The sequence below is a fragment of the Gigantopelta aegis genome, chromosome 2, assembly GCF_016097555.1.
Source record: "Gigantopelta aegis isolate Gae_Host chromosome 2, Gae_host_genome, whole genome shotgun sequence".
NCBI lineage: Eukaryota > Metazoa > Mollusca > Gastropoda > Neomphalida > Peltospiridae > Gigantopelta > Gigantopelta aegis.
Genome location: NC_054700.1, coordinates 37,830,637 through 37,840,636, shown reverse-complemented (window position 1 = coordinate 37,840,636; position 10,000 = coordinate 37,830,637). Strand labels below are relative to the sequence as shown.

The window sequence follows — 10,000 nt, the reverse complement described above, 5'->3', positions numbered from 1 at the left end:
AGCCACTGATATTTTATGCAGAAAAATATATTTGTTATGTAATAACAATTGTTAAAAAGTCTCTGTTAGTCAATAACATCTTAAAAATTGCAGCAAACTCAGGAATGACCCTTGAAGGAGACAATTAATATAAAATTTAGTGCTTACGTATGATGGTTATGCTATTTCATGATTTGTCAGCATCTAATTATCATAACCCTTCGAGATAACCATGGATCTGCATAACTATGTCTCGATTTTACGCAGGCGAGTAATTTACCGTAAACAACCATTAGTATCTATATTAATTACTGTGATCAGCAAAGCTATCCACTTTATTCAAGTTCGTATCTCTAGACAAGGTCACCACGACTGGTATATCAAAGGCCGTGGTATGTACTACCCTGTCTGTGGGATGGTGCATATAAAAGAACCCTTGCTGCTAATCAAAAAGACTAGCCCATGAAGTGGCAACTGCGGGTTTCCTCTCTCTATATCTGTGTGGTCCTTAACCATAATATGACGCCATATAACCGTGAATAAAATGTGTCGAGTGTATCGTTAAATAAAACATTTCTTTTTTTCTTCTTTTTTTCTCTAGACAAGGTAGTCCTAAAGGTGTTTTGATCCAAGTCATAGCTGCTCCAATGAAACACTGTCTGGTACCAGGAACACACTTTTAGAGGTCAAAAAGGGAAGCAACTCTCTCATTAGATTGATGCTTATGACTGACACCATTTATTCCTAATTATAATATGTTGTGTATCGTTAAATAAAACAAAAAAAATCTGTATTTTCTGCGGCTGCGCCTCAGGAAATACAGATTTTGGAGGGGCGTACAATCCCGTACGCCATACCAAAAAACCGCGTAACGAATTTATTACCTTTTAGATTTTTTATTTATTTTATAATTAAACAAACCAGTAGCGGATCCAGAAAATCCATTTGGGGGGGGGGGGGGGTAAGGGGGCAGTGACATGAGGCGGAATGCCAAGGGAACTTTGGGGAGGGTTTGGAAGGGGATGACAATCAATATATACTCTTCAAAAGAAGAAACGCAAAACCACATTGTCGTAACATTTGGAGAATTGATTTAATTATTGAATGGTGAGTCCGATAATTACCAAATGTTGCAGGATTGTTCACAATTCACTCTAGTCCATTGTGAGTAAGTGATAGGACACACCACCAAGGTCAAGGTCATCTGGAGTCAATACCGGGTGTGGCCTCCGCGTGTGTTGACAACTGCCTGGCACCGCCTGCCCATTGAAGCAACCAGAGTACGGATGACGTCCCGGGGGATGGTGGCCCACTCGGCCTGCAAGGCTGCTGCCAGCTCGGGCAGGGTCTGGGGCTGTGGTTGTCGCTGTCGGAGGCGTCGGTCCAACTCGTCCCATAGATGCTCAATTGGGTTCAAATCCGGTGATATCGATGGCCAAGGAAGGATATTAATGTTGTTGTTCTGTAGGAAAGCCGTTGTGAGACGTGCTGTGTGAGGCCTGGCGTTGTCATGTTGGAACACTGCGTTGGCGTTGGCCATAACTGGAACGATGTGTGGCCGGAGGATCTGGTCAATGTAGCCCTGTGCATTCAGGTTGCCCTGCACGTGGACCAGGTCAGTTCTGCCAGTGTGTGAGATGGCTGCCCACACCATGACACTACCCCCGCCGAATCTGTCCACTTCCTGCACGCAGTTTGCCGCATAACGTTCACCACGACGCCTATACACGCGACATCTTCCATCATGACGTCGGAGCAGAAATCGGGACTCATCACTGAACCACACCCGTCTCCATCGCAGTTGAGGCCATTGTCGATGAATCTGGCACCACTGCAGTCGGAGTCGACGGTGTTGTGGTGTTAAGATGACACCTCGAACTGGACGTCTGGCACGAATTCCTACCTCACGTAGGCGGTTCCGTACGGTCTGGTCGGATATCCTGCGCAAACCTGGTATTGCTGCGGCTGTGGAGGTGGCAGTAGTCAATCGTTCCCGAAGGTGGCGTACCTGGATGTAGCGGTCCTGCCCGGGGGTAGTGACCCGTGGTCGACCGGATCTAGGGAGGTCACGTGTTGATCCATGTTGCTGGTAACGGTCCCACAGTCTGGAGATGGTGCTTGGGGACACATGGAATGCCCTGGCAACGGCCGTTCTGGATTCGCCTGCGTCTAGTCGGCCGATGGCATTGTTTCTCTGCGGTTCACTGAGACGTGGCATGTCCTGGATTGTCAACTGTCGGCCAGATACAGAGGCCAGGCAAGCGAACACCCTGCACTTTTATACTGTCGGTGTTCATGTTGCACGTGCAGACAACGCACGTGCAGTGGTGACATGGTTTGCACGTGGCTGCGTTTTTGCGAATATTCACATTTTGGAACTTTATTGTACAGTAGCTGCGTTTTATCGAATGTAACCGTGGGAATGTGTTTGGGACATGCAATGACCTTATATTCACAAAGCATGAACCGGTAGGAAACATAAAATCGGAGTTATAACCCATTTGTACCCTTTTGCGTTTCTTTTTTTGAAGAGTATATAATAAAATTACAACTGTCGCAAAACTTAGATAAATCGAACACTCGAGATAATAAGTTGTGCATTAAGGATAATCAGTCAAACGCTCGAGATAATATAAGTCGAGCACTCGAGATAATAAGTCAAGGGCTCAAGTTAATAAGTTGAGCAGTTGAGATAATAAGTTGAGCGCTTGAGATAATCAGTAATGCGCTCAGATAATAAGCTGAGAGCTCGAGATAATAAGTCGAGTGTGCATTCAGCATGTGCAGAAAAAAAACTAAGTCGATCGATGTTTACTTGTGGCTTAAAAATACTTTGATGATGTCAAATTACGTAAATGTAGATATGAAAATGTTTCATGTTAAAGGGACATTCCTGAGTTTGCTGCACTTTTTAAGATGTTATCGACTAAAAGAGACTTTTTAACGATTGTAATTACATATCAAATATATTTTTCTGCATACAATATTAGTGGCTCTATATTAAACGTGTTTCTGATCGTTCTAATATTTGTACTAGGTTAAATTTCATCTATTTCCTAAAATATTGTTTTTTCGTACGTACGAAATTATTTGAAGACAAAATCCAGTTTGGGCTTCTTATAAATATTAAGAAGACCAGAAACACATTGAATATACAGACACTGATATTCTAAACAAGAAAATATATTTAGTATGCAAATTTAATCGTAGAAATATTTTATTAGTCGGAAACATCTTACAATGCAGCAAACTCAATAATGTCCCTTTAAAAGGAAAGTTATGATCTCGACTGATTATACTGAGGTTGGGGCTGAGCCTATTATCTTGAGCTCTCAAATTACTATCACGTGGGTTTTTTTGTCTTGAAATGAATTTTATATAAAATTTTATATTGAAATTAGTTTCCGGCATACTTAGTAATTCACCCGAATAATTTCGTATACCCTCGGCATAATTCCGAATGTTTTCAAATTCTTTTCAAATCACTGGCATGATTATGCAAGTAAGGTTTTGATTGGTCGAATGAAAAGTTAACTGGACATGAGCTCCGACGGGATGCTATTAGATCCACAGGTAATATTAATTAACCAGTGAGCTCATTTTAATTAGATTGTCTCATCCGCAGTTTGTATTTTCGTACAGCCAGTCGAGCAAATCACGTGACATTTCGTACACCCCGACAAATTCTTTATTTTCCCGCAAATCCTGTATTATCCCACAAATGACACGGTGTACTTGTGGTATGCATCAGCTACTGACCAATCAAAGCGAATACAATTTATTTAAAAGGTAATAAATATAATTACGTGTTGTGACTGACAAACTATATATTATTGTTTGTGGTTATTTGTGACAAACTAGATATTATTGTATAATGTATTTTTTATGACTGACAAACTATATTGTTTAATGTTATTTATAACTGACAAACTATATATTATTGTTTGTGGTTATTTGTGACAAACTAGATATTATTGTATAATGTGTTTTTTTATGACTGACAAACTATATTGTTTAATGTTATTTGTGACTGACAAACTATATATTATTGTTTGTGGTTATTTGTGACAAACTAGATATTATTGTATAATGTGTTTTTTTTATGACTGACAAACTATATTGTTTAATGTTATTTATAACTGACAAACTATAATATATTAGTGTTTAATGTTATTACTGACAAACTATATATTATTGTTTAATGCTATTTGTGACTGACAAACTCTATATTATTGATTAAAGTTATTTGTGACTGACAGACTATATGATATTGTTTTGTTATTTACATTTGGACACTGCACTATTTGCATGGTGAGGTCCAACTACATTGAAATACAAAAGGCGGTCATAGGTCTTATAACCACCCTTCCGTTTGTTTGAAATGCTATTTTATAAATAAAATTCATCACCACCAAATATAGTGCAGGACGAGAACGTCTACAGGGAAGGGGGAGCAAGGGAGAATTTGTCCCCTCCCCCTCTGGATCGGGACTTGAAGAAATGTTTTTTTGTTGATGACATGCCTAGGGAGTCAAACGAGTTCAGCTAAATGGATTTAATACAAAGTTACTTAAAAATAATACGTGGCAAAATGATCGAGTGTTTATTATTAATATTCATGACATTTGTGATTATAATCGTAACGAATTATTTGATTGGATAGCATTTCAGGATATCTAGTTTAAAAAAAAAAAAATGTTGGAAGCATTCCCCCGATTACACCCACCCTCAAGGGCGGATCCAAGGGAAGGGACCTGTCCCTCCCTCTAAAAAAATAAAGTGCCCCTTTTTTGAAGAAATTATTTACAATTTTCATTGAAGTGCCCTTTTCGGGAAGTTGCTCCATGTGCCTTTTGCCCTTGGTCACCTCCCTAAAATGTGTCCTGGGTCCGCCATTGCATCCTAACATCTCGGGAGTTTCGCGACGTACGTCTCAGTCAGTCAGGCCTTCAAATGTTTACTTGCCTCCTGTTTCTATATGAGTGCATGTTATGTGGATTGCTGGAACAGAACGTTTATAAGCGATATGGATTATTATATCACCTGTCTACCACGAATTCCCTTTGAATGTAACACAACCCACCACCTCTTTGACAGGTTGTCTGCCAAAGGGTTCGAGGGGGTAACACTGCCGTAAAATTAGGAAATTATTGGATACATTGTATTATTATTTTTTAAAAATATTATAAAAAGAAAACTGCTGTTTAAAATTTGTCAAAGTACATGAAATGCTGTGTTCAATTTCAAAGGATTTCAAACTCATAACCACTTAATATGGGGCACTTGTGATCAATTTTGATTTTATTACGTACTCTCAAATTATTGTCTGGCAGAAAGCCTGTATGGACACAGAGTAACGATGAAATGTATCCAAAGAACCGGGACGCCTTCAGCAAGTTACACTCTGTCGTGGTAAGGACAATGCGAGTTGGTTCTTATAATCTCTAATCGAACCATTTATCAAAATATTTATGGAATCTGTAGAGGAAGTTTGGTTCTTCTTGATGCTTCACTTTTTCAACGGCTATGTCGACGAGCCTGTTGTGTAAAGTTACCTCCCATGCCAACATCAACTTACAGTCTTCTCTGGAGACAGAAAACTTTTCATTCCACCGAGATGCTCCAATAACCAGGAACCTGGACAAATTCGTGTAACAGAAAGAAAGCACGGTTTTCTGGGTACGTTTGAATGTTTGTACTTCGTCGTAAATATCCGGCCCAGCAGCCGACATGCGTCTCCAAAACAGCTGCTTATAGTGATTGTAAATCATAGTGTCTGCCATTTGCAGATCTTTGAGGAAACCCAAGTCCTCTGTGGTTAAATCTGCGGCGGCCACAACGTAATTTCCGCGTGAAAGTTGTGGACTGTACAGAATGTCTTTATGTTCCCAACAAAGGAGTCGTTTGAGAAGAATGAGAGATTCATCGAAGTGTTCCATAATCATTACAAAGTGAAAATCTTTGTCCAGTTCTTTGATATATTCAAGAACAAAGGTAAAATCATTGACTTTGTCTAGAGGTACACCGAAGTCGAAAGCGACGTTGTTAAAGGCATATCTTATTAACCGTTTGTCTGTCAACATGCTCGTGTTGCGAAGAAAAGCAGACAACCCTGAATACATCAATCTTCCAAGGGTCATTTGTGACAGTGAAGGATAGGGATACTTTATGTGTTCGATTCCCAGCTTCTTCTTTTGAAGCTTCACGTTAGCCATATGCATTGCCATTTGAAAATAATTAAACGAAGACATAAATCTGGTCACCGGTTCTCTAATAACTGCAAAATAAAATGTGTTGTTTGGAAGCAGTTCGTGAAATATTTGTCTGTTGTAGATAATGTGATTGAAGAGGAGATTAAACGCTTGGCCTTTTGGTAATGGGATGACCATATCTTTACGAAAAAACAAACCATATCCAAATATATTGTTCATACTTTCGTTTTTAGGCTTTAAAGGTAAAACAACGTTGAGATTCCGTTTGAGGGCAAATCTCTGCAGTACGTTAGTTACTGTGGAGCTACCACACTTGTGCATCTTTAGAAACGCAATGTTTGTCTTTTTTGAACACCCCGTGCTGGTCTTGTCCTTATGGTATACTGGTTGTGGGTAACTTAGTTTATTGGCAAAAGGGCCATGGACAGGTGCGTCTTCAGAAGTATAAACCTCACCAACTGAAATATATTTAGAGAAATTATTAGAATAACATGGTATTTCATTTGAATGTATTTAGAAGCATACGATTCGATTAGTAAAATCAGTTCAGAAGCATAAGATTCGATTAGCAAAATCAGTTCAGAAGCATAAGATTCGATAAGTAAAATCAGTTCAGAAGTATAAGATTCTCCCAATGAAATGTATAAGGATCGTCCTGCGAAATCGTTTTGGTGGCAAGAATCGCCAAGTGAAATCTCTTTATCAGCATAATCTTTCTGTTTGTTTAACACTACCGCACATTGATAAATTAATCATCATATACTGGATGTCTCATGTTTGGTAACTGTCACTTAGTCTTCAGAGGAAAAGACCTTCATTGTTATACTGTTAGCAAGGGAATCATTTATATGCACTTTCCCACAAACAGGATGGTACACATCACGACCTTTGATATACCAGTCGTGGGGTGCTGGTTGCGACGGGGAAAACTCTATGGGTACTACGAGGAGGAACGATCCTACGACTCAAGCACCTCGGGCGAGTGCTGTACCGTTTGAGGATTTCTGTAAGCCGAGTTGTTTTAAATCGAAAATGACATTTTCAGCAAAAAATATTTTGGATATGAATATATATTACGTTTGGTCTTGAAGGTGTACAACATGAAATATAGGAGATGCAATGTTATCATCACAGAAACAACAAAAAACGCCACCAAACAGAACCTGCAATGATAATAATAGTTCATTATTAGTAACATAATTCCAATTTGTACTAAAATATATAAAGATATAAATAAAGACTGAATGTATGTAAAATTGATAAAATAAACATTGCTTTCATATCACTTCGAAGAAGAACACAAATAGATATTAGACCCCCCCCCCAACCCCCCCCCCCCCAAAAAAAAAAAAAATAAATAATAATTAAAAATAAATAAAAATGGCGACCTTTATCTGTATTAAATGTGATTTATAAACTGGCACCATCCTATATAGCAGCCTCGGAGCCTTTTAATATCGAAATAGGTTGCTGACAAGGTGATCCTCTATCGCCATATTTATTTATTATTTGCGTAGACATTCTTGGTATTTTTATCCGAAATAATCCAAATATTAAAGGGAGAGTAAACTCAAACATGAGCCTTATGTGTTGGAAAGATGCATAACCGGACCACCAACACATACTGACACTGTAAGAAATGAAAAACACTTAATTTTGGAGTTAATAAAAAAACCGTCATTATTCCTGCGAACTGGTGCAGCCATTTTCTTTCGTTTTCGTGTCGTCCTGTACTATAGCTTGGGGCGAAGTAACGTCAGCTCCGACCCAACTCCTGTTTGCACAGTGTAAAGAAATGATCTAATTTACGACAAGGTGCTTCGCTTTCATCAACCTGACTTGTAAAACAACATAAATGACTTGATAATATAATAAACTATTTAACTAAATATATTTCAATTTGCATTAATAGAACGAAATGGGGTTATAGTATTTTTCTTTTTTTTAAAAATCAAAAGAAAAAATGCATGGGACAGTCTATTTACAGAATTATTTACAGTAATAAAGCAGGACGGTTGATAATGTCCATTACGATTTTAGGGGTGGTCGGGCGGTTATTCCACAATACCCTTTGATCTTACTAAAACAGGCACGTATTTTTGTTTGTGTCTAGACACCCTGACTGGTGACTGTTCAAATTATACACCTGCCAATCAAGAACCACAGGTACGGGCCACGGAAAGAAAATACCAATTAACTAAGAAAACACTCATATTATCATTTCAGTACGTGGGTTAATGTATGGATGAAAAATAATACAGTTATTTCGACACTTTGACAATGGTCGTTTATTTTATATTGAAGAATAATATATACTTATTGCTGGCTTACTGGGATGTATATTATTACAGAATATTGCGATGCATCCGCAAAAATCAGGTACGTTTTGTTTCTTCAGTTTTAAGACTAATTCCTGACGTGACACGTTAAGTATTACGTAACCACCGGCTCGCCAGAGGGCGTATTCAATGGGTTGGTACAAAATGGCTGCGCCCGTTATATATAATAGCCGTCACTTTTAACCGTTTTATTAATTAACTATACGATTATACTTGTTGATATTTAGCAATAATGTGCATTATATATCGTTGAATGTGCATACCAGTCCAAAAGTCTTGCTTAAGCATTCCTTTAATGGAATTAAAATCGACGGAGTTGAATATATATATAGAATAGGACAATTTGCAGACGACACATGGATTGCATTAGGTCCCTTGAAAACACCGTTGCACAAACAGTCCTGCCTCGATCGGTGTGAATCAAATTTTTATATTTTAGGAATAACACTAAACAAAAAGCTAGATTTGGGGTACACATTGTAATGAAAGAATTAGCAACATACGATCATTGTTGAATTCCAGTCGTGGAAAGTACACAACAATTTCTGGAAGGATAACCGTAGTTAAAACACTTGCTTCCTCAACACGTATTGGAAAACTTTGACCAAACTCACCATCTGAAGGTATTACTAAATTAAATCGAAATATCTCTAGCTTTTATCTGGAATGAAAAATGTTTTGTTTAACGACACCACTAGAGCACGTTGATTTATTAATTATCGGCTATTGAATGTCAAACATTTGGTAATTTTTACATAGTTTTAGAGAGGAAACCCGCTACATTTTTCCATTAGTAGCAAAATATATTTTATATGCACTATCCCAGAGACAGGATAGCACATACCACAGCCTTTGATATACAAATCCTGGTACAATGACTGGAACAAGAAATAACCCAATCCACTGACGGGGATCGATCCTATACCACTGGGCTACGCCCCGCCCATATAGCTGGAATGAAGGTTCCGATAAAATTAAAAGATCAGTTATCACAGCTATACTTATTCTAATGAGCTCTGTCCGACGCTAGTCTTGATTCATTAAACTAGTTTGGGAGTGGCAGTCCTCTTTGTTCAGGTGCAAATGAAAAGAAAGAAAGAAAGAAATGTTTTATTTAACGACGCACTCAACACATTTTATTTACGGTTATATGGCGTCAGACATATGGTTAAGGACCACACAGATTTTGAGAGGAAACCCGCTGTCGCCACTACATGGGCTACTCTTTCCGATTAGCAGCAAGGGATCTTTTATTTGTGCTTCCCACAGGCAGGATAGCACAAACCATGGCCTTTGTTGAACCAGTTATGGATCACTGGTTGGTGCAAGTGGTTTACATCTATCCATTGAGCCTTGCGGAGCACTCACTCGGGGTTTGGAGTCGGTATCTGGATTAAAACTTCCATGCCTCGACTGGGATCCGAACCCAGTACCTACCAGCCTGTAGACCGATGGCCTAACCATGACGCC

The 10,000-nt window shown here is 38.6% G+C and overlaps 1 protein-coding gene across 1 annotated transcript in view; it reads right to left on the bottom strand.

Annotated features, from left to right (window-relative positions):
• Window positions 1–4,647: 4,647 nt before the first annotated feature.
• The window catches only part of LOC121378058 (galactose-3-O-sulfotransferase 2-like), a 20,302-nt gene continuing 14,949 nt past the window's right edge, over window positions 4,648–10,000 (bottom strand). The window contains exons 3-4 of the mRNA XM_041506161.1: window positions 7,269–7,354; window positions 4,648–6,649 (exon numbers count right to left, since the gene is read on the bottom strand). Coding sequence (XP_041362095.1) covers window positions 5,424–6,649; window positions 7,269–7,354 — 1,312 coding nt within the window. The 3' untranslated portion in view covers window positions 4,648–5,423. The remainder of the gene's footprint in view (window positions 6,650–7,268; window positions 7,355–10,000) is intronic.